This window comes from Myotis yumanensis, unplaced genomic scaffold, assembly GCF_028538775.1.
Source record: "Myotis yumanensis isolate MYYU_CA2020_CCGP unplaced genomic scaffold, mMyoYum1.0.hap1 SCAF_7, whole genome shotgun sequence".
Lineage (NCBI taxonomy): Eukaryota > Metazoa > Chordata > Mammalia > Chiroptera > Vespertilionidae > Myotis > Myotis yumanensis.
In genome coordinates, this window is record NW_027223758.1 from 67,087,389 (window position 1) to 67,110,494 (window position 23,106).

The 23,106-nt window shown below is 53.1% G+C and overlaps 1 protein-coding gene across 1 annotated transcript in view; it reads left to right on the top strand.

The window, feature by feature from the left end:
• The window catches only part of PREX1 (phosphatidylinositol-3,4,5-trisphosphate dependent Rac exchange factor 1), a 176,565-nt gene extending 153,797 nt beyond the window's left edge, over positions 1-22,768 (top strand). The window contains 17 exon segments of the mRNA XM_070420776.1: positions 270-480; positions 924-1,200; positions 3,646-3,852; positions 5,175-5,263; positions 6,540-6,622; positions 6,782-6,872; positions 9,047-9,175; positions 10,407-10,448; positions 11,436-11,656; positions 14,475-14,574; positions 16,384-16,527; positions 16,625-16,739; positions 18,158-18,224; positions 18,850-19,022; positions 19,396-19,498; positions 19,758-19,825; positions 21,231-22,768. Coding sequence (XP_070276877.1) covers positions 270-480; positions 924-1,200; positions 3,646-3,852; positions 5,175-5,263; positions 6,540-6,622; positions 6,782-6,872; positions 9,047-9,175; positions 10,407-10,448; positions 11,436-11,656; positions 14,475-14,574; positions 16,384-16,527; positions 16,625-16,739; positions 18,158-18,224; positions 18,850-19,022; positions 19,396-19,498; positions 19,758-19,825; positions 21,231-21,273 — 2,163 coding nt within the window. The 3' untranslated portion in view covers positions 21,274-22,768.
• The last annotated feature ends 338 nt before the right edge of the window (positions 22,769-23,106 follow it).

The window sequence follows — 23,106 nt, forward strand, 5'->3', positions numbered from 1 at the left end:
GGGTTGGGGAGAGAGGGTTTTAGCTCACGTGTGCAGCTAAAATGGAGAAATGAAGGTGGGTAGGTACTCAGAGGACTCAGATTTCTCCAGACTTTCCCTGAAATCTGGATCCAGTGAAAGGCAGTGCAGGGGAATCCACCTGTCCATTGGGGCTATTCATTTTGTCCAATTTGGAATGTCTGGCCTAGACCAGGATAAAGTGGGAATTGTGGGGACACCAGAATTCCCAGAGTCCTGAAGCATGGCCTCATGTCCCCCGCCTCTGTCAGTTTGCAGCCCAGCTGAAGAGCAGGATCAGCCCACCCTTCAAGCAAGCACCCCTGGAACCCCATTCGCCATGTGGCCTGGACTTCTGCCCCACCAATTGCCACATCAACATCATGGAAGTGTCCTACCCCAAGACCACTCCCTCCATTGGCAGGTCCTTCAGCATCCGCTTTGGTCGCAAACCCTCCCTCATTGGCCTTGACCCAGAGCAAGGTAACTGCATGTGTCTGTTAGAAATTGTGTTTGGATCTCACACCACAGACACTTAAACAGAAACATGTCTGGAGGTCAGCGGTCCAGGGCTGGAATGGTGGCTTCACAGTCATCCAGGATCTAGGCTCCTATCTGCCTACACCATCATCTCTATGGTGTAGAGGTGGCTTTCGTCCTGAAGGATGCCTCATGGTATAGAATGGCTGCTGGAGTACCAATCATCACGTCTGCATTCCAGGCAGGAAAAGATCACAGTAGTTAAAGGCATATTAATACTAAGCCAAAACTTTTGTCTTGAAGTAATCTAGGGGATTAAAATAATATTTAAAAGGGAAAATTCTCGTATTTATTGGGATCCTAGAAATGGATTATATACTTCTAGCCAAGGGGGTTGTGGGTGTCTGGGCACGGTTTCCAAGTGAGCTCTCCCTTTATCCATGTAGGCCACCTGAACCCTATGTCCTACACCCAGCACTGCATCACCACCATGGCTGCCCCATCCTGGAAGTGCCTGCCTGCTGTGGATGGGGACCCTCAATGCCAAAGTCCCCGTGACAGCAGCTTTGGGCCAGCCAATGGGGCCCTGGGCCCAGAGGACCGGGGTCTGAGCTTTCTCCTCAAGCAGGAGGACCGTGAGATCCAGGATGCCTATCTGCAGCTCTTTACCAAGCTGGATGTGGCCCTGAAGGAGATGAAACAGTATGTCACCCAGATCAACAGGTGAGCCCTGACCCCAAGAAGGAATTGAGTCTGTGTGTGTGTGTGTGTGTTAGAGTCAGGATTCTTTGTAGTGGAGGCTGTCCTGTACATCATAGGCAATTTATCAGCATCTCTAGATGCCAGGAGCATCTCTGTTCCCCAGCCGTGACAAACATTGCTAAATACCCCCTCGGGGGACAGGGGCAAAATCACTCCTGATTGAGAGCCACTGCTCTAAGGAAATGATAGATGTAGGCAGCAATCATTAGCAGAGGCTGAAACTATTTGGGAAAAGGTTTGGGGGACTTTGGAACTTTAACAGAAAGAGAGATGGTGTCCCTTTTGGTGTAATGCAACGGGGCACACACATAGCACCATCTACAAAGTGCTCTCGCCAACAGAAATGGCACTGTTCTCGAATCAAAGAGGTAGGTCTCACTACTCAACTGTAGGACGTGGAGGATAGAGCAGTGGTTCTCAACCTTCCTAATGCCGCGGCCCTTTAACACAGTTCCTCATGTTGTGGTGACCCCCAACCATAAAATTATTTTCGTTGCTACTTCATAACTGTAATTTTGCTACTGTTATGAATTGTAATGTAAGCATCTGATATGCAGGATGTATTTTCATTGTTACAAATTGAACATAATTAAAGCATAGTGATTAATCACAAAAACAATGTGTAATTATATATGTGTTTTCCGATGGTCTTAGGCGACCCCTGTGAAAGGGTCGTTCGACCCCCAGGTTGAGAACCACTGGGATAGAGGATGGTGACATGGCACCCCGGGGACACAAGTGGCCAAATCCAGAGGGAGGGTGATTCTAGATGGAAATAACTGATGGGGGTTGGGGTGGGGAGCAAGTCCAGGGAGGAGGAGGAGGAGGATCTGTGAGAGAAGAGACATACCAACCAAATGCAGTGCCTGGACCTGGCTAGGGTTGTGTTTCTAACACACCATCTGTGAAAAGACCCTTTGCAGACAACCAGGGGTATTTGAACATGGACTGGATACTAGATGGTGTTAAGGAATTACTGATTTGGTAGGTATGGTAACGGCCGTCTGGTTAGGTTCAAAACAGTGTTTTTCAGCCTTGACATTAAGGACACCATCTTTGCGGTGTGGTGTGCAGTGTAAGGTAGTTAGCGGCATCCCTGGCCTCTGCTCATTGGATGCAGTATTTCCCCCCACCCCTGTCCCGCTCCAGTTGTGACAACTAACAAATGTCTCTGGACACTGGCAAGTGTTTGTCCCTCAGGAAGTATGCTGAGTTGCTCAATGTTTCCTCTGGGAGGTGCAGAATCACCCTTAGTTGAGAACCATTGCTTTAAAAGAAAGTCCTTATGTGCTAGACACACATAGGGAAGTGTTTATAGGGAAATTTATGATAGCTTAGCTCGGATTTAAATACTCCAGAAGAAAGAGCAAAGGGAAAGACAGGAAACTAAAATGAACCCTGAGTTGCCATTGTTGAAGCTGGCTATGTGTGCCTGGCATTCTTCATACAGTTCCTTCTACTTTCTTGTATAATGGAAATTGTCTGTGATAAAAGAAAAAATAATGTAGGGGTTTGAGCCAGGAGAGTCTGGGTTTGAATCCTGGGCCTGCTATTTATTAGCTGTGTGACCTTGGACAAGTATCTTGATTTCTCTGAGCCTCAATTTCCTCATCTGTAAAATGGAGCTGATCATAATACTGACCTCACTGAGATGTAATAGGATTTCATCAGCCAGGGTTTATTGCTCACATACAAGATACCAGACACTCGTTTAAGCACTGTACATATTTTAACTCCCTTAATTTTCATACAGCCTGGGACATAGTTGTTGATATTACTCCATTGTACAGATGAGGAAACTACGTCTTAGAGAGGTTAAATAATTTGCTGTAGGTCTCTAAGCTAGCAAGTGGCAGCATCGAGATTTGAATCTGGGGTCTGTCTGTTTTAAAAACCTATGCACTTGACCATTAATGATACTCTGTGCCACGGGCTGACAAACTATGGCCTGTGGGCCAAATCCAGCCCGCTGCCTCATTGTCTTAAAATAAAGTCTCATTGGAACACAACCATGCGCATCCATTCCCATGTTGTCTGTGGTGCTTTCACATGAATGCGGCAAAGTTGAGTAGTTGTAACTGAGATCGTATGGCCTACAACGCCGAAAAGATGTGCTCTCTGAACCTCTGCAGCAACTTTCCCAGTCGTGTTCTATGCCCTTGAACCTTGTGTAGCTTGGCCAGGAAATAAAGAACCGCTGTTTCTCATGCCCCCTACAGGAGGGACGGTGTAAGTGCTCCTGCGGAGTTGCTAGTGGGATTCTCAGGGATGGGAACACAGCATTTGATGGCTTCCTCTGTTAGGGTCAGAGGTGAGGCCTGAGATCAGGACCTTGCCTGGAGCCTCCATGAAGGCCATTAAAACCACCGGCGTGTGCCTTTGAGTTCAAAGTCTTTGCTCCCACAGGCTGCTGTCCACCATCACGGAGCCCACCTCTGGTGGGTCCTGCCATCCACCCTTGGCTGAGGAGACCTCGTCCTCCCCACTGGTCAATGAAGAGAACGAGATGGACAGGACCGACCACGGGGGCATCAAGAAAGTGTGTTTCAAGGTGTCTGAGGAGGATCAGGAGGACTCAGGTCATGACACCATGAGCTACCGTGACTCCTACAGGTGGGGGCAGCTGTGGGCGTCATCTGGGGTTTGACATGGGTGGCCAGTGGGACAGTTGAGGCCACTGACCTGTGGGAAAGTCAGAATTGGAGGGACAATTTCCAGGAAGCAGTGGGATGGGGCACTGTTGCTAAGCCATGTGGTTCTGGGGTTATCTAAGCTCCCAACGCTAACGTTGCAGGCTCTGCCCCCTTGTTGGCTCTGTCCCCTTGTGGCCACCACCGTCCATTCTGTTCCAGGGCCGCTCTGCGCACGCTGATGGAATGTGGTCAGAGAAAAAGTCGAGATCTGTGGTGTGTCTTAAAACTTACATGGTTTCTGCAACAAGCACTTTATTTTTACTTGATCCCAGGAGGAAGGCAGTTTTTTCCTTCCTAACTCTGTCTGAGAGGGTCTGAGTTGTTCTTTTTTACTGGTTAAGTTAATTATAACAAGATCAGTGTAGTCCTAATTAGTGGGTTAAATGGACTAAAAATTCAATTTCCTGTAATAAACCATGTGGTGGCTGAGTGGAAGTCCTTACCACAAATAAACAAGCACCATGGGCTCCAGGGAGAGGTTCTGTAACATTTGATCTCGTGGGGAGAGTAGAACCTTGGAGGGCGCTTCAGTTGTTTTGGGCAAAATACAGAACGGCTGGAATTTGACATGAATGACCTTCGCCCCAGCCTCCCGGCATTCGTGTCTGTCAGTCTCCGAGGGGGTCTGACTGGCCCGTGTTTCTGGCGGAGTTTCTGTATAGGCAGATGTTCCCAGCGCCTCGTGTCCACAGCCCGAGGTTTCCCCATCTCTCTGGGTTTCCAGTCTGACATGTTTGGGTCTTCCGATTTTTCCTTTAATTTTCAAAAAGGTGAAGGAAAGAATTTCAGGGTTGTGGTTTTTGATTTCCATACCTTCTGAGTCCCTGGGACACAAGCTAAGAGAACACGGTCCTGTCCTCAGGAGGTTCCCAGCCAGGCTGGGGAGACGAACACGGAAATGTGTGGTCGAGGGTGGCATGTGCACACGTGTCCAGGAACCAGGCTTCTCCCATGAGGGGAGTGACGGAAGTTTACTCCCAAATAAAAGCAAAAAAACTGTCCTCTTACTAGTCCTGCATTTCTGTGCCGGGGCCTAGAAGTGTTTCTCCACCATCAGAAAATCCTTCAGGTCAGCCTTCCCGGTCTCTGGCACTGGTGGGCGGTCCGCCGCGCCCTTTCTGGACCAGCTGTCCTCTGAGGAGCTAGGGGTTTTGTCTACACTCAGAAAGTGGGTTCTGGGTGCTGGGACCAGAGGGTGTGAGCTGGCGGCTGACTCCTGTCTTCCTCTCTGCCCCTTCGCAGCGAGTGCAACAGCAATCGGGACTCCGTCCTGTCCTACACCAGCGTGAGAAGTAACAGCTCCTACCTGGGCAGCGACGAGATGGGGTCTGGTGAGTGCAGCGGCTCCTGCTCCAGGGCAGGGGGTCCCCAGCGGGACTTGGTTTTGTTTATTTTATTGCACTTTACTCGGTGTTATCTTATACAATGTTTTTTAGTCTGATAGTGCCTTTCCTTTCATTCACTCACTCAGCACATTTTATTGAGCACCTATGTTGTGCTGGGATCACAACAAGGAACCAAACAAAAGATCCTGGCCTCGTGGAGCTGACGTTCTCCACGAATGTCATGGGACACGGAGCACATGAAAACATACATGATGCAATGAGAGCTTGCGATGAGTTGCTCTGACATCACTAAAATAGGGCAACTTGGTGGTTTCCATGACACGTGCTCAAACCAAAAATTCAGACGACATAGGAAAGTTCAAAAGAAGTACATGACAGTAAGTCAGAACCCCCAGAAATGACCAACCGTCACGTGTGGAGACCATTGGTGAGCACAGTCTGCACAGATGGACATGTGGGTGATGGCTGGGGGGACAGACAGACAGACAGACATTGTACTTTATAAATTAGATCATCCTGAACTTATAACTTTTTCTGAAAGACTGAAATTTGCTTTGATTTTAGTTTCATTGATTTCAGCTTTTAAATGTTTTATTCTGTGAAGAGGCTATAAATCCACTTGCTTCATAATTGAAAAGGCACGAGAGGGCGGGTGGTGACAGGCCTCCCTCCCCCTTGCAACCCCGTCTCCCGGTTCCCCAGCTCCCACGGTCACAGCTGCGTTGTGTGACCTTCCAGTGGTAGTCTGGGCATAAAAATTTAATTTCAATTTTTTTTCCAATTTAACAGAAGAAAGAGAAGCACAAGTAACGTTGAAGATATTGCTGAACTTTAGATAAATATTTCATCACATAAGATATTCGGCTATAAAAACTACCCCTGGGGAGGTTTGAGGAAGGAGCTTCCATGTGGCGGCTGCTTGAACTGAAGCAGCTGGGGGATGGGTCGGAGACTTGGGTCCAGTTCCTTCTCTCTGGCTCGCCGTCTCCTCATTCGCAGCGTCTCGGAAGGAAGAACAATGACTTACAGTTGTGTAATGCTTTAGTTCCTGCTGCCCATTTTGAAGGTGAAGAAACTGAGGCTCAGAGAGGTCAAGAAATTTGCCTGGTGTCACACAGCCAGGATCCGAATCTGTCAGACTCCAAATCCACTGTGGGTTTTGGAGCTCTGCAGCGATGTAGCCTCCTGGGGAGGAGGTTGGGAGGCTGTGAGATGGGTCGGAAATAGTTTGTTGATGGCTGTGGCTTCTTCCTTTGGCCAGGGGACGAGCTGCCCTGTGACATGCGGATTCCATCAGACAAGCAGGACAAGCTTCACGGCTGCCTGGAACATCTCTTTAACCAGGTAGGACCTTTGTTCCCACCCCTGGCTGGACCTTGGGTTTCTCCCGTCACCCGGGGTGAGAACCCATAAGCCAGAACCTGGGTCAGGCGCTGGGAATCCAGGGTCGCTGCAACCTGGAGGCCACAGGAGCCACACTGACCTTGAGCCTCCTGCCACCAGGTGGACTCCATCCACGCACTCCTCAAGGGGCCAGTCATGAGCAGGGCTTTTGAAGAGACCAAGCATTTCCCTATGGACCACTGCTTGCAAGGTGAGCATAGGGGCGCCCCTCTGCAGGGCTGGGAATGACATCCAGCATCTAACAAGGAGACGGCGAGGATGGGGAATGGGTGCCGACGGGGGGCAGGGCCCAGGCTCACACTTTGGCTTTGCCCTCTCCTGCCCAATGGCTAAGGGCTCGTCCAGGGGTCAGCAAGTTCAGCCCACAGGCCAAATCCAGCCCATAGCCTGGTTCTGTATAGACTGTGACCCGAGAATGATATTTTCACTTATAAAGAGGAATAAAAACAAAATAGAATAAATGAACACATGACAGACACCGTAAGCCCTGCAAAGTCTCAAGCAGTTTCTACCTGACTCTTTTAAAAAATATTTTTAATGATTTCAAAGAGGAAAGAAAAGAGAAAGAGAGGGATAGAAACATCAGTGATGAGAATCATTGATTGGCTGCTTCCTGCACACACCCCACCAGGATTGAGCCTGAAACTTGGGCATGTGCCCTGAATGGGAATTGAACCATGACTTCGTGGTTCATAGGTCAACACTTAACCACTGAGCCACGGTGGCCGGACTACCTGGCTCTTTACAGAAAAAAATCTGTGGACCCCTGGGTGGGTCCCTGAGCCTCTCTGGGCCTCTGTCGTCCCGTCTGTAACAGGAAGGGAGGGACTGGAGCATAATTCACCAACCCTGGGGACCTTCAGCCTGCCTCCATCATGTAACTCACATTCACAGAATCTACCTACGTCTTTATATTTTTAAAAAGCATATTCATTTGCTGCCTGCATTATTATTGACATAACTTCATTGAAAAAGTGACCCCCTTTAAAAGATGTAATTTTGGAAGGAACGTTTTAAACTCCCCATGTATGGAAAACCTGTATAACATGCCATGAAATAACGGCGACTGTGATAAACTCAATGGAAACAGCCACAAAAAATGTCACCATACTGCAGTCAGGGTCTGTTGCCTGCCCAGAGTGCTTGGCTCCTCCCTCATGAGAAGGATCAGTAAAGAAGTGTTAAGGACTCACCCACCAAATTGGGACTTACTTCTTGACATGATTGAGAGAAAAAGAATTGACATGTATGTCCTCCCACCCACCTTTCCTCCCATTTACCCATCTACCCACCTACCCATCCATCTACCCACCCACCCATCCATCCATCTGTCCACTCCCCACTCATCCATCCATCCATCCACCCACCCATCCATCCACCATCTATCCATCCACTCATCCATCCATCCACTCCCCACTCATCCACCCATCCATCTACCATCTATCTAGCCACTCATCCATCCATGCATACACTCCCCACACATCCATCCATGAAGCTATCCATCCAGTAAATAATTTCCAGGAACCAGTTTGTGCCAGACCTTGTGCTGGGCACTGGAGGCCCTGAGATGAATGTGACACTGCCCTGACCTCCAGGAGCTCCCAGTTGGGTGCAGGAGATAGGAAAAGAAACAGGCAGTTGCTCCTAAATGAGGGTAGGAAGTGTGGAGAGTTGGGGTGCCCTAGCTCAGCTACCCCTCCTGCTGTCTCAGGATCATCTCTTCCAGGATCAGACCTCAGAAAGCAGAAACATCAAGCCCAGAGGAACCAGAACCATAAATATCTCAGAAATCCGGGGCATTGTTGCAGGGAAGAGGCCCAAGAAACAGGGGCCTATGTCTGCCAGGGTCAGGTTCAAGTCTCAGCTCTGTCACAACTCAGCTATGTAACTTTAGGCAAGACACCTCCCCACTCTGTGCCTGGGCTTCCTCCTCTGTATAGGGAAAAGGTTAAAGGTTCCTTAGTCATGTGCCAGCTTGATTGGCGTGGCTATGTGGAGGTAGTACCTGAGAAGAGAATGCATTGATTGATTTGTGATGTCTGCAAGCTTAGGAGAAGAGAATGCAGTGATTGATTTGTGATGTCTGCACTGGATTGGTATCAGTGGTGAGGAGTTACACCTCAACTAGCAGGACGGTGTGCTAAGATTGATGAGTGATGTCTGCCATGGGCGTGGTACTATGAATCAGTAGCACACTTGCCATGTATTTATCCTCCGTGGACCAGATAGTACCCGAGTCCTGCCAGCATCCTTGCTCTTGGATTCTGAGCCTTGGAATCTGATGATGGGACATAGGCCTTTGTGCCACTGTTCTCCAAAGCGACTCTGCCCCTTTCCTGCCCTCATATCACTTTCCTGCCCCAGAGTTCAAACAGAAAGAAGAGTGTACAATTCGTGGCCGGAGCTTGATCCAGATCAGCATCCAGGAGGACCCCTGGAACCTCCCCAACTCCATCAAGACCCTAGTGGACAACATTCAGAAATACGTGGAAGGTCAGTTGGGCAGGGAAGGGTAACGTGGCGGGTTTGTGGCTATTGATTCTTAGTGTGGAACGTGGAAGGATCAGGAGTGGGTCCATCTCCATGTCCGGGGGGGGTGAGGAGGACTTGTGCCCCTTCCTCAGTTGAGTGTCCTGCCCTGGGCAGAGCCCTGGAACTGTGTACAGGCACATGATTAAGGAATGTCTGATTTGGGGTGCCAGGGGCTTCATTGCAGAGTTAGGAGGCTGAGAAGGCTGAACTTACCCCTTCTTTTTCAGAAATTGTAGATTTAATTCAGTTCCTTTTATCTATTATCAAGGCCACAAGCTGGGTGTCCCCTGATCAGACTTGGGCCCACAGATGGGCTTTGATGATATAGCATAAAAAAAAGTGAATCGGTTGCCAGTGCTTCATTATCTGAGATGTCACATAACAATCTAGATTTCTGGCTACTCCTGAACAGTCAGGGGATCTGGCACTAACAGGCCTGCAGTCCCACAGTCACACTTGGGTGATGAGTGGCACCTGCCGTCTTAGATGGGAGAGGGGTGACTTCCAGTTCACCACAGTCCTCATCACTGCCTGCTTCCTGGTGTCTGCCTCACACAGTTGCCTGCCTGACCCTTGGCAGCATTTGAGTCCGGGATCCTGGCTTAGAAGGACCCTAGACCAGGAGACATTTGACCAGGACAGCGGAGGGGCCAAGCTTCAGAGCCATCCCTCAGGAACAGCGCCTGAGTTGGCCTTTCAGATTTTTCTTTTAAACCCCTTCTGGGCCTAAGAGCCTTTTTTTGAAGGAAAGAGACCAGGATGTTAGGCCTGTGTTCAGGAGGTCTGAGCTTTGTCTATGTGGTGCAGGGCTGTGGCTGTGTAGACTGTGCATACGTGCCCGTGTGCTTGCATGAACGTGTAAGCATATAAGCGTGTGTCCACATGCATGTGCAAGGTGTGGGCTGGGGGCTCTGGCCCGGGAGTTGGAGGGGCTGGTTTCAGTTTCTGTTTGGTGCGTATATGTAAACAGTTGGGGTACAGCTAGCAGTTGGGGTTCCATCCCCTGGAAATGGAGGATTTCTGGAATTCACTCAATATTCAATCGGAGCTTCTTTAGCGCAACTGTTCATATTCAGAGCGTCCCTGCGCAGGGCTTGGGGCTTGGGCCTTGGCCTTCTGGGAGGGCACAGCTCTGCTCGAATCTGTGCTAACTCCTCTCGGCTCATTCTTTTTTCTCTGCTTTCCCTTCCAGATGGGAAGAACCAGCTACTCCTGGCCCTGCTGAAATGCACAGGTGAGGGCTTGAAGCAGCAGCTCTGTGAACGGGCACAGAGGCGTATCCAGGAGAGGGCATCCTGGCTGGCAGTGGTGCTCATGATGGCAGCCCAGCGAGGCCTCTTCTGCCGGCCGAGGTTGATGTCCTCGTGGTCATCAGGGCCTGGACCCAGGGGAGGGAGTGACTCTGTGGCTCTTGCACCCAGAACTCCTTAGACCTCGTGTACTTCCTCCTCTTGAGTCCAGGGCCAAGTCTCAGGGCCCTGGAGCCCTATGTCTTGCCACTTCCCAGGCCCGAGGACAGGAGACAGAGGACTGATGACCAGTCGAGTCCTCAGCCCTGCTTGGGACTTCTACCCGGCAGACAATGGGGAGGAGGGAAGGGCAGATGGTGGACTCAGGGAAGCTGGGAGGTGTTCTCTGTCCCTCCCTTCTTTCCAGAAATTCTCCGCCAAGTGGCAGCTAAAATAAGATCTAGGTCAAAATTGGTCTCTGAAAATCAGTTGACTAGAGCCAGTCATTGGAAATAATTCCTTCCAGAGGATCGGGCCCTGGATGAATGATTGCCTGAAATTAGCCAGTTCTGCAAACCACGTCAGGACAGGGCCCGGAAGGGGAGGCAGGAAGAGGCTTCTCAAAAATAGAGAAAATGGTAAACGGCATTTCTTAAAGCATGGAGCTTGGCAGACTGCTTGGCGTCATTGCTGTCCTGCCAGTCAAGGTCGAGCAATCCCCTAACCAATGGAGAAACAACTGAGTCAGGTTTTGGGAAAGCCTCAGGGAAAATCACAAGGCACATTGATCAATGAGAGAGTTGCGATTTTCAGTAAATTGGCTTGCTTTTGGAGAATTGATCGTTGTGGGGTTGGCTTTTGGTGGCTGGGATTGATTTTTGGCGAGCTGGCCCCAGATGGTTGGCCTGCTGGGGCTGGTGGTTGGTTCTGGGCCTGGGCTTTGGGGCTTGGGGCAGGAGCACCTGCCCAGCGAGCCCATCCCCGCTCTCCAGACACAGAGCTGCAGCTGCGGAGGGACACCATCTTCTGCCAGGCCCTGGTGGCCGCGGTGTGCACCTTCTCTGAGCAGCTCCTGGCAGCGCTCAGCTACCGCTACAACAACAACGGCGAGTACGAGGAGAGCAGCCGGGATGCCAGCCGCAAGTGGTTGGAGCAGGTGGCGGCCACCGGCGTCCTCCTGCACTGCCAGTCCCTGCTGTCGCCAGCCACTGTGGTGAGTGAGGGGAAGCGGGATGAGTGTCCTGGGAGCCCGGGCAGGAGAGCTCCTGCTTACTCACTCAGGTTCTCGCTCACTCACCTACTGGTTCATTCAGCAGCTGTTTATTGAGCACCTACTGTATGCCACTGTTATGGGCACTGGGGATCAGCTATGGGCCAAGCACAGAGGTGTACTCAGGGATCTTAAATCCTAGTGGGGGGCGTGGATAGACATAAATAAGTAAAATAAGTGATGTAGACCAGCGGTTCTCAACCAGGGTAGTTTTACCTCCCAGGGGACACTTGGCACTGCCTAGAGACATGTTTGTCACAAGGAGGGGAGAGAAGGTGCTACTAGTGTCTGGTGTGTAGAGGCCAGGAATGCTGCTGAGCATCTTACAACACACAGGATGGTCCCCACCCCCCTGAGAATTTTCTGGCCCGAAATGTCAATAGTGTCACACTTGAGAAACCCTCCTATATAGTGATGAAAGCTAAGGAGAAAAATTAAGCAGGGAAGGGGACAGGAAAAGATGGGGTGACAGCAATGGAAAGTTTCACTAAGGTAGCCAGTGAGGGCCTCACTAAGAAGGTGGCATCTGCCCAGGAACTGAAAGAGGAGAGGGAGTGAGCCATGAGGATCCTGGGGGAAGTCTCAGGCAGAGAGAATAGCAGATGCAGAGGCGCTGAGGCAGTGTTTGAGAAATTGCAAGGTGGCCCTGTGGATAGAGCGGAAGAAGCTGGGGCAGGAGGAGGTGAGGCTTGAGAATTGACTGGGGTCAGACTGTGGGGACTTGCAGGACTTCGGCTGGTACTCTGGGTGGCTGTGAGCCATGGGAAGGTTTTGAGCAGAGGAGGGATGGGATCTGACTTTGACACTGAAAGAACCACTCGTGCTCCTTGGTGGGGAAGGCCATGAGGGCAAGCGCAGCAGCCGGGCGGCCAGTGAGCTGGCTTTTGTAATAATCCAGGTGGAATTCCTTGGTGCAGACAGCATCTCGGTTAATCCTGGCACTAGCTCCGAGGCAGGGTTTTCACTTCCCATGTTTTAGGGATGAGAACGCTGAGGCCCAGGCAGCCAAGTTTGAACTCTGGGGGTCTAACTCCAGGCCGTCCTGCCCCTAGGTTGCCCTGCTTTCTCTGCATTTCCTTTTTATCTCTGATCCCACTGTCCTGTCACTCAGGGCTCAGAAGCAGGTCCAGTTCTCTGCTGGCCCCCAGGAGGCAGAACCCAGGACTCATCATTTAAGGGTGCTGGGCCCAGAGCCGACGTCCCCCAGAAATGAAGCCTGCAGCAATTCTCTGTACTGTTTGGTCCTGCACCCCATGTTCCCAGTCGGGAGCTCCCCAACCTCTACGCAGTGGTTCTCAACCTTCTGGCCCTTTAAATGCAGTTCCTCGTGTTGTGACCCAACCATAACATTATTTTCATTGCTACTTCATAACTGTAATGTGGCTACTGTTATGACTCGTCATGTGAATATCTGATATGGAGGATGGTCTTAGGCGACCCCTGTGAAAGGGTCGTTTGACCCCCAAAGGGGTCGCGACCCACAGGTTGAGAACCACTGCTCTACAGCTTCCTAGACATTTTCCCAGGCAGGGCTGAAAGCCACAACTGCTGGCTTTTGGGAAAGCGTGGCCTAGGGGCGCCCTCTGCTGGCCCGTTTGGCACACAGATCGCTTTCTCCTGGTTCCTGGAAAGTGCCACCCGGGCCTGGAAAGGCCCCAGGAACACTCAGCCCTCACCTTCTGTCCTCAGATAAGAGCCCAGTGCGTTAACTCACCAGTCACCACCACGTGCCGGGCTCGGAGCTGGGCACAGGGTGTCGGAAGCTCACTTTCTAGTTTGGAAAGAAGGAAGGAAGGAAGGAAGAGGGAGGAGAGACGGACAGGAGGTAGTTATACAGAAGACTTAGAAGGTGATTACGTTTCTGTGGATTTAAATGGTCAGAGATGTCCTCTCTGAGGAGGTGATGTTTGAGCGGAGACCTGAGTACCAAGACAGCCCGCTAGGTAAATGGTCCGAGGAAGAGTGTGCTGGGCAGAGGGAACAGCTTGTGCAAAGGTCCCAAACAGAGGCCAGTGTGGCTGGAGGGGAGCAGGCCAGAGGGGTCAGGGTATGATGTCAGCGGGGCCACATCTACAGGGCCTAGGACTTTATCCTGAAGCAGAGGGAGGGGTCAGAGGCATTGAGCAGTAGTCACAGGGCAACCCCAGGAGTCTGCCTGTAGGTCTGGTAACCCCTAGGCTGCCCTCTCCCTCTGCATCTCCGGTTTTACCCTTGGCTGCCCCGTGTCCGGGGAAGGGTGGCATAGGGGGACCTGTGAAAAGGCCGGTGTGTCCTCTGGAGACGGGGATCTTGTGTTGGGGGTGGTGAGGAGGGTTGAGGGAGATGCTGGATCTGGGGTATGTTTTGAAGGTCAGCCTATCAGGACTTGGAGATGGGCAGTATAGGGTAAGCAGAGAGAGAAATCAAGAAGTCCTTGCGGTCAAAGCTTAGGGCTCTGTGCTGAGACGGGGCCCATGGCAGGGGGGTGAGGAGGAAAAGAAGGACTTTTGGGGGCATGCTACGTTTGAGATGGTTGAGTTGGATTGTTGGATGGTCTGGGCAAGAGGGCCACCCAGCACATTAGAGCAGAGCTGGGTTCTAGCCTTGGGAGGTTTAGGACAAGGGAACCCGATTTCACATCCGGCCCCTGAGAGCCCAGCGGAGCCTGGTGCCTGGTAGGCCCACAGCGGGTGTGTCGGCTGGTGTTGAGTCACAGCATCTTGAAGTGAACCCTGGGGCAGGGGTGACATCTGACACTCCTCCTCCCTTCTCCCTCCTGCAGAAGGAGGAACGGACCACGCTGGAGGACCTCTGGGTGACCCTGTCGGAGCTGGACAACGTCTCCTTCTCCTTTAAGCAGCTGGACGAGAACTACGTGGCCAGTGAGTGATTCCTCCCGCTCCCAACGTGAGGGTCGGGGAACTGCTGTGGGGACCACCCTGCCCCCAGGCCAACTGCCCATGGCTGACCTGGGACCCAATACTTTCAAACCTCATGCTCTCGACATACATGGAAAAAGAGGGTATATTTTTGTATAAACCCCATTGTCTCCAAAAGCTCTTAAAAGGGAACAACAACCAGTACCCAGTTCTTACTAAAATTTCTAGAGATATCCATTATTGGGGTGAAGACTTGTTAATATTTTCTAAGAATTTATAGCGCAATTAAGTCCCTCCCTCCCTTCCTTGCTCCCTCTACATGCCCACCATTCATCCACCCATTCATCCCTCTACTTATCCATCCCCATCCACCGTCCCACCTACCCATCCCCCACCCACCTACCAGCCCATTCATCCACTCATTCTCCACCCATCCACACATTCCTAATTATGAGCACATAATATGTGTCAGGCACAGTTTTCAATTCTGAGGCCACCGTGGAGAAATATGGCCGTGGCTCCTGCCTCCTGAAGCCCACGGGCCCGCCCAGCAGGTCTCAGCCCCAGCTGCTGGTATTCAAAGACACCGATCCCATCCCAGCCTCAGCCCTGGCCGGTGGAGTCACTCTGTGGGGTGGATCCTGGGCATTGGGGTTCTAGAAAAGCTTTCCAGGTGACTGTGAGGTACAGCCAGGATTGAGGACCACTGGGCTGGGACCTGTTGCCACTTTTCTATGACTGTGGTCCCTGGACCTGCAGCCACTGGGACCTCGTTAGAAAGGCGAAGCCTCAGGCCCCATCCCAGACCTGCACCGGAAACTCTGGAAGTGGAGCCCATAGACCTGTGTTGACAGGGACGGGGCGGGTTTGAAGCACGCTCGTTTGGGAACCACTGCTCTAGGTCAGTGATTCTCAACTTTTTAAAAATGATCACCTCCGTAAGGAGTCGGTTTAGTTTTTTCCTAATTGCTGCAACCCCATTACATTTTAATACCACGGATATACTATATGTCTGTATGTGTACCTGTGCCTTATAAATAAAAAGAGTCCTTTCTTTTGGGGCCATTGCCTCAAGAACCAATTTTCATCTTCTTAGGGGTGATTTCACCCTGTTGAGAATGTGTGAAAATTTAGAGGGACAATAGATTTTGTTTCAGGTGCCAATTGGAGTTGATGGTCAGTTATATCAATAGGCAAAGATGGGCTTAGGGAGAACTATTGATTGATTAGTTATGTCTGCCATAGGTGCGAGATGGGGCATGAGTGATTGATTAATGATGTCTGCCACGGGTGCCAGATAGGGTGTTGATACCATGCCTCCCATAAACTGTACCCTCTGAGTGTAAATAAATATAGGTCCTGGTTGAGGGCAGCATTTGGCAGGCAGAGGCCTGGGGTACCAGGTGAGGAGGACAGGAAACATTCGTGAGGCTCTGAAGACAAACACTGACAACCGCCCAGCTGGGCAAAAGCAGTGTCAGGTCTAAGAATTGAGCAGTGGGAACTGGGGCCTGTTGAAAGAGGTGAAAAGGGAGGTGAGAGGCTGCTCTTCTGAGCATGGGAGGCCTGGGCTATCTGAGGCTACCCCTGAGGATGGGAGGGCAGGGAGGCCTGAGGGCAGACAGGGCGACCCAGGATGCCACCCTGAAGGTAGGAGGCACAGGGGTCTAAGGCTGCCCCTCTGGGGTGGAGAGAACAGGACATCCCACTGGAGGTCTGAAGGAAGGTCTGAAGCTGCCCTAACAAAGGTGGGCAGGGCTCCCCTGGGCTTGGGTGGTGACCTGTCCGCCCCCGCCCCATGTCCTCCCACAGACACCAATGTCTTCTACCACATTGAGGGCAGCCGGCAGGCACTGAAGGTCATCTTCTACCTCGACAGCTACCACTTCTCCAAGCTGCCCTCCCGCCTGGAGAGTGGGGGTAGCCTGAGGCTGCACACCGTGCTCTTCACGAAAGGTGAGCTGTGGGGTGCTGAGGGGGGCCCACAGGGGACACCCAAGGCTCAGAGCACACCGGGACCCCACCACCTGCCCGCTCTCTTCTTTCTTCACAGCCCTGGAGAACCCAGAGGGGCCTCCTCCTCCAGGCAGCCAGGTGGTGGAAGATTTGCAACAGGAGATCAACACCCAGTCCCTGGAGAAGGTTCAGCAGTATTACCGCAAACTCAGGTATCTGCCCGGGGCACATGTTGGGGGCAGGAATCTGGACACTGCTGCGGGAACTGGGTATTAGAATTTAGGGCACCAGGCAGGCCCCCAGCATGGGAGTGGGCAAAGTGCCTTTTCCTGAGCACCTACTGTGTGCCAGGCCCTCTGCCTACACATGCTCATCAGGTTCTCACAACAGTCACGGTTGGTCATTCTAAACCACTTTACAGACGAGGAAACGGAAGCCCAGAGTGCGTGCCCAGCTTGCCCAAGGCCACAGAGCTGGATGGTGGCTGAACTGAGCTTGGAACTGGGTCTGCTTGGCTTCCAAGCAGGTCCTTGCAACCGAGAGGAGCTGCCTGTCTCATTTCATGTGGGGTGGGAGCTGGTGGGATTGTTGAGCCTGTGAGTAAGGGGTGTGGCCCTGCTGACAGGAGACCCCCTGAGAGAAGTGGAGGGAGCAGGGCCACATTCTCAGGAGGAAGCCTCATACCCAGGGAAGCAGCTTCCCTACCCCCACCCTCACCCCAGCCCTTCCTCCCCACCTTCTCCCTCTGGGGAAAGGAGGCTGAAGGTCAGCAGACCAAGCTTCAGGGGCTGGGTAAGCGCTGTACTATTTTGGGGTTTGGCTTTACTATTTGGAAATGGAAGCTGATGCTTTCAGGGAAAACACCCAGTTTTGTTATTAAAACTGGCATCTCTTCGGATTGATCGATGCCATCAATCTGCTCCATGCTGCTGTTGAATATCGAAAATATTACATCTCTGATCCTTCGTTTATTCCTTCCTTCGTTCAGCACATGTGGGCCAGGCTCTGTTCTGGGTGCTTGCTCGGGAGTCAGCAGTGGCCCATAAAGCCTCTTCTTCATGGAGCATAGATTCTAGAGCAGCAGTTGTCTGGCTCATCCCCCGTTTTGTCCATAAAGTTTTATTAGCACACAGTCACGCTCATTTACGTATGGATGTCTTCGGCTGTTCTTGTGCTACAGTGGCCAGGCTCAGTAGGGTTCTGATAGAGACTGGTCCACGCAGCCCAAAATACTGACTGCTTGGCCCTTCCCAGAAAAAGTTACCGAGTCCTGCTCCAGAGGGGGCGATGGCAATAAGCCAGGGAACAAAGCGATGCAGCGTGTTAAGTGGTGAGAGTATTCAGAGGACAGAGACGCAGGACAGGGGTTAGAGAGAGGGGGGTGTCAGGTGCTGACCAGCTGACCAGGACGGGCCATCAGGGAGACGTGGCATTTGAGGGGTGCCTGGCAGGCCCCTTTTGCTCCCCCCTCGGGCTGTGGCAGGGACGGAGCGTGGAGAACTGTGCAAGGAGCTCTCAGTCGTTTCTTTCTGAGCGTTGTGGGCGGGCAGATGGGCTGCGGCGGCAGTGGGTGGGGGCTGCCTGGATGGGGGCATGGCCACCCCCCACAAGCCCATATCTTCTCTCTCAGGGCGTTTTACCTGGAACGGTCTAACCTGCCCACAGATGCCAGCACCACGGCGGTGAAGATAGACCAGGTGCGCCACCTGCTGTGTTGTGTGGGCGGGGCTCGGGTGGCTTGCCGAGGGCCTGTCACCCACTTCCTGGCCTCAGGCAGGCCTCAGGTTTGACAGCGGTTTAGGGGGTACTGGCCTCAGGATTGTGAGGCTGGGGGTCCCGAGAGACGCGGTGGCCATGGCCCTTTGGGGGTCTGTAGTTTCGCTGGCAGGATATTAAGATGACAGAACTGGCAAACCACCCTTTTCTGCCTCCACATGCAGTGGAGGAGCTGGGGCGGGAGGAAGGCTCTTCCTGGGGACGGGGGGGGGGGGGGGGGGGGCGGGGGTGCTGGTTGAGACAGTTTGGAGAGGGTACTCCATTCAGGCTTAGTTGGGGGCACACCTGGGCAGGCAGGTGAAGAGAATGAGATTTGAAGGTTAGCCCTGAAATACATCCTGAGCACTGAATGCCAGCTTGTGGGGCAGTGGGGAGCCACAGATGGTCCTTGAGCAGGGGCCGGGGAAGGTTAATTGGGCTATAGCCCCCGGTGAGGGGAGCTGGGAGGACGCTGCAGTAACTGAGCTGGACTGGAGGGAGTAGATGGGGTGGAAGGCTGGGCAGGGGCCTCCTCCGACTGTCCGGATGTGTGTGTGCACCTCATAGCTGATTCGTCCCATCAATGCTCTGGATGAGCTCTGTCGTCTCATGAAGTCCTTCGTCCACCCCAAACCTGGTGCCGCTGGGAGCTTGGGTGCTAGCCTCATCCCCGTCTCCTCCGAGCTCTGCTACCGCCTGGGGGCTTGCCAGATCGCCATGTGCGGCACGGGCATGCAGAGGTGAGCTGGGAGCTGGGCACTGGGAGGATCAGAGAGCAAAGGCAGAGGGGTCACTGTGTGACACTGATGCGTCAGAGGGTGCAGTGAAGCAGTCAAATGCTGGCTTTGCGTGGTGTGCTGGAGGGGGGTCCTCTTGGAGAGGAGACCCCTGGGGTAGGGAGTGAGTCCAGCAATTATCTGGGGGGTGGGGGCAGTTCTCAGCCTGGAGGCAAGGGCTCTCCTGGGGAGAGGAGGACATGAGGCCAAGGGCCTGCCGTGCTGTGATGGGTGATGGTCGGATGGTGGCTGTTCCTGGCGTGTGCGGTCGCAGAGGCCTCACGTGGTGGGCAGGAAGTGCCCGTCTCACCGACCGCCCCCTTGCCCCTCCCTGCAGGAGCACCCTGAGCGTCTCCCTGGAGCAGGCGGCCATCCTGGCTCGGAGCCACGGGCTGCTACCCAAGTGCATCATGCAGGCCACGGACATCATGCGGAAGCAGGTGAGGCGGCCCTGCCAGGCTACGGGGCGTCCTGGCCTGGGCACCTTGGGCTGAGAGCAGGAGGAGGGGGCCATCTGGGGCTGGGCAGTCATCAGCCTCACCTGTGGCCCTTCTCCCAGCTAAAAGCGGCCCAGGACTTCTGCTTCTGGGCCTGTTACCCACCTTTCCGCACCGCACCCCCACATGTGCTTGCTCAAATGTCCCGAACTTGAACTCCCGTGCAGAGGCAGGTCCCAGCCCGATGGTTCTTTCTTCCCAGGGCCCCAGGGTGGAGATTCTGGCCAAAAACCTGCGGGTCAAGGATCAGATGCCCCAGGGCGCACCTCGGTGAGTGGCTGTCCCCCCCCCCCCCCCCCCTCCGCAGGGAAGACCAGGACCTGGGCTGGCATCAAACGCCTGGCCTCACCCCAGGCAGACCGCTGGGTAGTCATATGGGGCTTCACCTCTCACTTATGGGGCCCCACTTTGGGAAGTGACAAGCATGCTCAGTTTTTTGCTCCCCAGAGGAGCACCTACTGTGTCTGGGAAGATGACACAGAGCCCCCCCAAATGAGCCATGGGCAAGGATTTGATGGGATTTCCCTCCCCCGGCCCTTGCTCCGCCGCCTCGCTACTCTCAGGCCCTGTGGCCATCGGCTGCTTCCTGTCCTCAGGACCCCGTCATCTCTCCACATTGATTTCAGCCAGGCTCATGGTACCCTGTACCCTGTGCTGCCCCCTCTCCCAGTAGTGCCTCATATTAGTCCATCTTCTCTCTCCATCCCACTGCCCCAGTTTGCTATCAATACTGCTCACAATTCTTAAATCACTTCGTTTTGAAATAGTTTGACTCACAGGAAGTTACAAAAGTAGCACAGAGGGTGCCCTTTACCCAGCTCTCACGTAACCACAGGACATCGACAAAGCCAGGAAACGGCTGGTGATCGGGCAGCTCCCACGCAGACCTTATGGTTTTCACCCTCACTTTGAGTACTTTTATCTGTTAACTTACCCCACTCCAGGCACCGTTCCGATCTCTTTTCCTGTATTAACTCAAACAATAACTCTGTGAACAAGATGCTCTTATTGTGCCCAGTTGGCAGGTGGGGCCCCGGAGGCACAGGGAGGTTAAGGGTCTTGCCTGCGGTCACACAGCTAGTAAATGGCAGAGCTGGGATGCTGAACCCTGGCAGGCTGGGCCGGGGCCAGCCTCCTAACCACTGTGCCGCTTTGCTTCTCTGTCTTGTCCGTGTCACCGCAGCCGTTCTCCCCACGGCACATCTGCCTCTTTTGCTTGGAAGCCATTAGAGGCTCCTTCTTACTTGACAGTGAACTCAGTATCCTCCCGATGCAGAAAACCAAGGCAGCTTTCTGTGTCCTGCAGGGAGAGGCCCCCAAGCTTATATTAAGTGAAAAAGCTCTCAAGAGCTAGACCACTGTGACTAGTTTGCCACCATTAGTGTGAAGAAGCGTACACACCCACACATGTACACATCCCCCCACACACACAGGCCGGCTCTGTGTGTGAAGCCCTTGGGCGGCTGGAGGGAGCGGAGACTGCCTGTGGAGAGGAGGCCGCCCCGGGGGCAAGTGGGGGCAGCATAAATACTTTTCACTCTGCGTTTTTTAAAACATCTACTGAGTTTTGTTTTCTGGGCATGGACTGCCTGTTCAAGTAAAGATTGAAGTCATATTAATAATAGGCCCCAGCCCGCCCCGGCCCCTCCTCATCCTCTGCGCCTCCATCCGCCAGGCTCTACCGCCTCTGCCAGCCGCCGGTGGACGGAGACCTCTGAACTCGGAGACACTTGGTGCTTGACTGCGTTGTCTGGAGCTGGGATCTGGGAGGACACGTGCTGGCCTGCTCCAGAGCCCGTCTGAGGCCTCACTCCAGGACCTGCCCAGCCTGCTCCATCACCTCCTGCAAGGACAGGCCGTGCCCCCACTCGGACGAGCAAGTCGATAGGCCTGGGCCCGCATGTTTCCACACTTCCGCCAGAAACCCAAGGGGTGCTGGGGACCCACAGAGCTGATGGGTGCAGCCAGGACCCCGGGGACACGGGAGAGGTCATGGCCACCGCAGTTGGAAGCCCACGGACGTGGCTCCCTTGGGCTGGCTCAACCTGCACTTTGAAACCCTGGTTTCCTTCTAAGTCCACATTCCAGGTGACACGTGTCTCCGCCGCCTCACCTCGGCTTCCAGACTCCCCCTGTACTAACCCGCCCAGAGGACTCGGAAAAGCGGGCCTCCGCCAGGAAGACAGAGGGACAGGGCGCAACATCTGTCACCAAGAGGACACTCGGAAGCCGCACCAGCTTCCGACGGCACCGCCATCGGGACTTGAGCCGTCAGCCCTGAGCACGAGCTCTGCCCTGACTTTATTTATGTGGCGTGAAATCTCTATGGTTTACTTTGAGACTCCGCCCCCCCCCACCCCCTTGTGTGATTATGTATTTTAAATTTCAAAGAAAGGTGTATTGTCTAACGGGACCATCATAAGGTAGTCTTGACAGCTTCCCCCAGTACTAAAAAGAAAAAGAAAAACTAAATTATTGAAAATTCAAAAACATGTCAGTATTTCATCTTTTTAAATATTAGGGTCATAAGGTATTGCTTACAGGTACCTATTAGCTGGTCAGTATTAGAATGAATTACTTTCCTCTCTTTGAATGACTGGCTGTAAGGGTTCGAGAGGCGGCTGGGCCAGGTCTAGGGACTGGAGGGGACTGAACCACCCACCTGAGATACGGTCCCCCAGCAGGTGTGTTCTGCAGGTAAGAGGGTCACAGGAAACCCTGGGCGGTGGCTTCCGTAGCTTATTTTGTTGATGCTCGCTCAGGGCAGGGCGTTTGGGACTTCTCAGCCCGCCAGGGAGGGAGTCAGGAAGACAACCTATCTGCCTTCTGGGCGCCAAGTCCCCCCAGGGCCCCTCTACGCAGGTCATCCCCTCGAGCTCCTGTACAGTAGCAGGGAAATGTCACAGCGGAGGCAGAAGAGAGGAGCGTCGTTCTGCCCTGGGCTGGTGGTGAGAGCAGGTGTGGGTTTCCCGAAGCCCCCCCAGAATGTTGGGCCCTTGAGCCCCGGGGGCCGCCTTCCTGAGCATTAGACTGCAGAGGCGGGCTTGTTGCTGGCCACTGGTGACGCGATGCAAACGAGGACCTGACCTGCCTGGCGGGAAACGGAGAGGGGCCGTTGAGGGCAAGGCCTCGTGCACTGGTTTACTTTAAAATGTACAGATTCTCCATTAAATTCATGATAGATTTTTTATTATTATTAAAAGTCAATTTATAATACAAAGATCTTGATCTGTGGTTCCTTGAGGGCCGACCCTGGTGGCATGGGGGTGGTGTGGCCAGCCTCACGTTGGAATGAGCCCAGGCCTCCAAGACCACACGGCGGGGTCATTGAGCCAGTGACCCCTAGTCAGTGACGTTATCCCTCTGAGCCTCAGTGTCCTCCTGTAAATCGAGGACAGTGTGTATTTTCCCCTGCAGAGGAGCGGTGAGGACGACCGAGATTGCACTGCAGGTCTGCGCCTCAGGTGTGCCGTAAAGGGCTTTCTATTGTATTTCACCTTTATTTTGGGTTCTGACCTCCCATTTCACAGCGATGGTGGAAGAATGTGTCT